The sequence below is a fragment of the Arachis ipaensis genome, chromosome B08 (genome assembly GCF_000816755.2).
Source record: "Arachis ipaensis cultivar K30076 chromosome B08, Araip1.1, whole genome shotgun sequence".
Lineage (NCBI taxonomy): Eukaryota > Viridiplantae > Streptophyta > Magnoliopsida > Fabales > Fabaceae > Arachis > Arachis ipaensis.
The window spans coordinates 36289210-36291887 of record NC_029792.2 but is presented as its reverse complement, the minus strand read 5'-3'; the positions used below and the strand labels follow the sequence as shown (position 1 = coordinate 36291887).

Sequence of the window (2678 nt, the reverse complement as noted above, 5' to 3'; positions counted from 1 at the left end):
ATTATATATTTAATCTGGATAATTAATACATTTAATGTATTTTTTATTGTAATTTTTTTTCGGAAGAAAAAAAGTGGTAGGACTCTCATTATAAAGCCAATTTTTTTTCACCAATATTCTTGCTGATGAGTGATGAATATACATGGTTTAATTTTGTAATAACAGGATCTAATTATTGCTGGAATTGATACGAGTTCATATGTAGTGGAACGAGCAATGACTGAACTACTTCACAACCCAAATATAATGTCAAAAGCCAAGATGGAGCTAGAGCAAACAATTGGAATAGGTAACCCTCTTCAAGAATCACAAATTGAAAATCTTCCATACTTAGAAGCAATAATAAAAGAGACGTTACGTAAGTACCCACCAGCGCCATTTTTGTTGCCTAGAAAAGCCAAAGAAAATGTTGAAATTCATGGCTACATAATTCCAAAGGGTGCACAAGTTATAATCAATGAATGGGGCATTGGTAGAAACCCTAACATATGGGATGATCCAAATTTATTTTCGCCAAAGAGATTCTTGGGGTCAAACATCGATTATGTCAAAGGGCATGATTGTAATTTCACACCATTTGGTGGTGGGAGAAGGATTTGCCCTGGAATGAAACTTGCTACAAAGATGTTGCATCTTATGTTGGGATCAATGGTCAACTCTTTTAATTGGAGACTTGAAAATGATATGAAGCCTGAGGATATGGACTTGGATCAACAACTACGAGCAATTGCAGTTAGAATAAATTAACAAAAATTAAGTAAACAAATACTGTGGGGAGTTTCTTTCATTGTAAAATTATCCCAAAAAGAAAAAGTCAAGCATAATGCGATGCCGTGACTTTCATAATATAATGGTAGTATATATGTACTTTATATTGAACCATCTCTATGAATGTATAATTATAAGAGGAGTGTTAGGGGCAGCGATTTTTGTGTTTTGTAATCATCAATTGGCCATCAACAGTGTTTTTAATGATGTGAGATTACATTTAATAGTAAAAAATCACTCACTTTTCTTTTGATGATTAGGTATTGGCCACAAAACACAAAAGTTGCTGCCCTAGACTTTTTCTAATTATAATATATCTTGGTCCTTTCCTTTAATGTTGTCACATGAGAATCTTCCCTTTCTTGGTCTTACATTATATTATATATTACTAAAAGTTTATAAGTAAGTTTTTGGGTGTTAAAAGTTTCCAAAACATTTTAAGATTGTCCTGAGTTAGATTATTTAAACGCCTAAAACAAATATTATAAATTAAATATAATTGATGACTTTGACATCAATTGTAAAAGACTAAAAGAAGGTTATCATATATAATGATAAGATTTAAAGACCAATAAATCTGTTTTCAAAACATATAAAATACAAATTATACATATAAGTTTTCAGCGTCATAATGATTTTTTTAATCAAGTTAATTATATGAAATTAATTACAAAGTGCATCATAATAATTTCACATATACAAGCAAATAGAAATTCTGAATTAATAGTCAAAATTGCTCTTAAAAAATATTTTAAATTCTATTTTTATTTTTGAAAGATTAAATTAATTAAATTAATTTTTGAAAGATAACATATTTAGGCATGGTAGTCTTTCCGTCATCTTAATAGCTGATATGGCTAACGCTTATTAATTGATGCGGGCCAAACATCCATTTAGAATTTTTTTTTCAAAAGAATTTTGTCGCAAGTATAGTTCCAAACAACAAATGACCCGAATCAAAGTTTAATTTGTTATCACAAATTCAAATCTACTTAATATACTAAAATTGGGTTTTTTCCAAGTTAAAGGAAGTGAGGTGTCGATTCCTCATGAATCCATTTTTCCACCAAAATGAATGCATTATTTTCTCTTCTAAATTTATTTTATAAAAATATCTTTATTATAATTATACTATAATTAGCATTTAAGTAATAATGCATAATTATACTAATTTAGGAAAATATCTTTATTATTCGTTAAAGCAAATCAATTATAATTAATTAATTATATCAATTAATTAATTTGATTAGACATTCAAATCTTACTATTTATTATAATTTATATGAATTGATTAATTATAATTAATCATATCAATTAATTAATTTGGTTAATTATATTAATTATTTGATTTGATTGGAGTAAATATCAAATTATTTAATAAATAATAAATATGATAACAAAATATATGAATTAATTCAACTAGTTTATTTTTCTCAATACCATCTATTTATATAAGATCAAATATTTTTTATTCATTGGCTCTCTTTTCTCTCTCCCTCTCTCCCTCCCTCTCTCTCTCTCATGTTTAAGGTACAATTTTTGTAATTTATTTAATTTTTGTTTCTTTTATCTTTATTTATACATTTTATTTTTTTATATATATTTTTTAAATTTTTGTTTATTTTAATTGCTTGTTATTATGCACATACTTTTTTTTTCTTTTAGCTTCTGATTAACAAAAAAGATGTGTCATCTTTACGTTGTTTTTAAATAATTCTACTATAATTTTGTTTTGTAATATTTTATTTTGTCATGTGTGCTTCAATTCATATATATATATGTTGTCTTTTTTTGGTGGTTCACAATTAATATATACATTATTTGTGTATGTGGTTTATATATGTTGTCTTTTTTTTGTGGTTCACAATTAATATATACATTGTTTGTGTATGTGATTTATATATATATAG

General features: G+C 26.0%; 1 protein-coding gene across 1 annotated transcript in view; it reads left to right on the top strand.

Annotated features, from left to right (window-relative positions):
* Nucleotides 1-1081, top strand: part of LOC107610932 (cytochrome P450 76C4-like) — a 2888-nt gene extending 1807 nt beyond the window's left edge. The window contains exon 2 of the mRNA XM_016312909.2: nt 166-1081. Within this exon, the coding sequence (XP_016168395.1) occupies nt 166-747 (582 nt within the window). The 3' untranslated portion in view covers nt 748-1081. The remainder of the gene's footprint in view (nt 1-165) is intronic.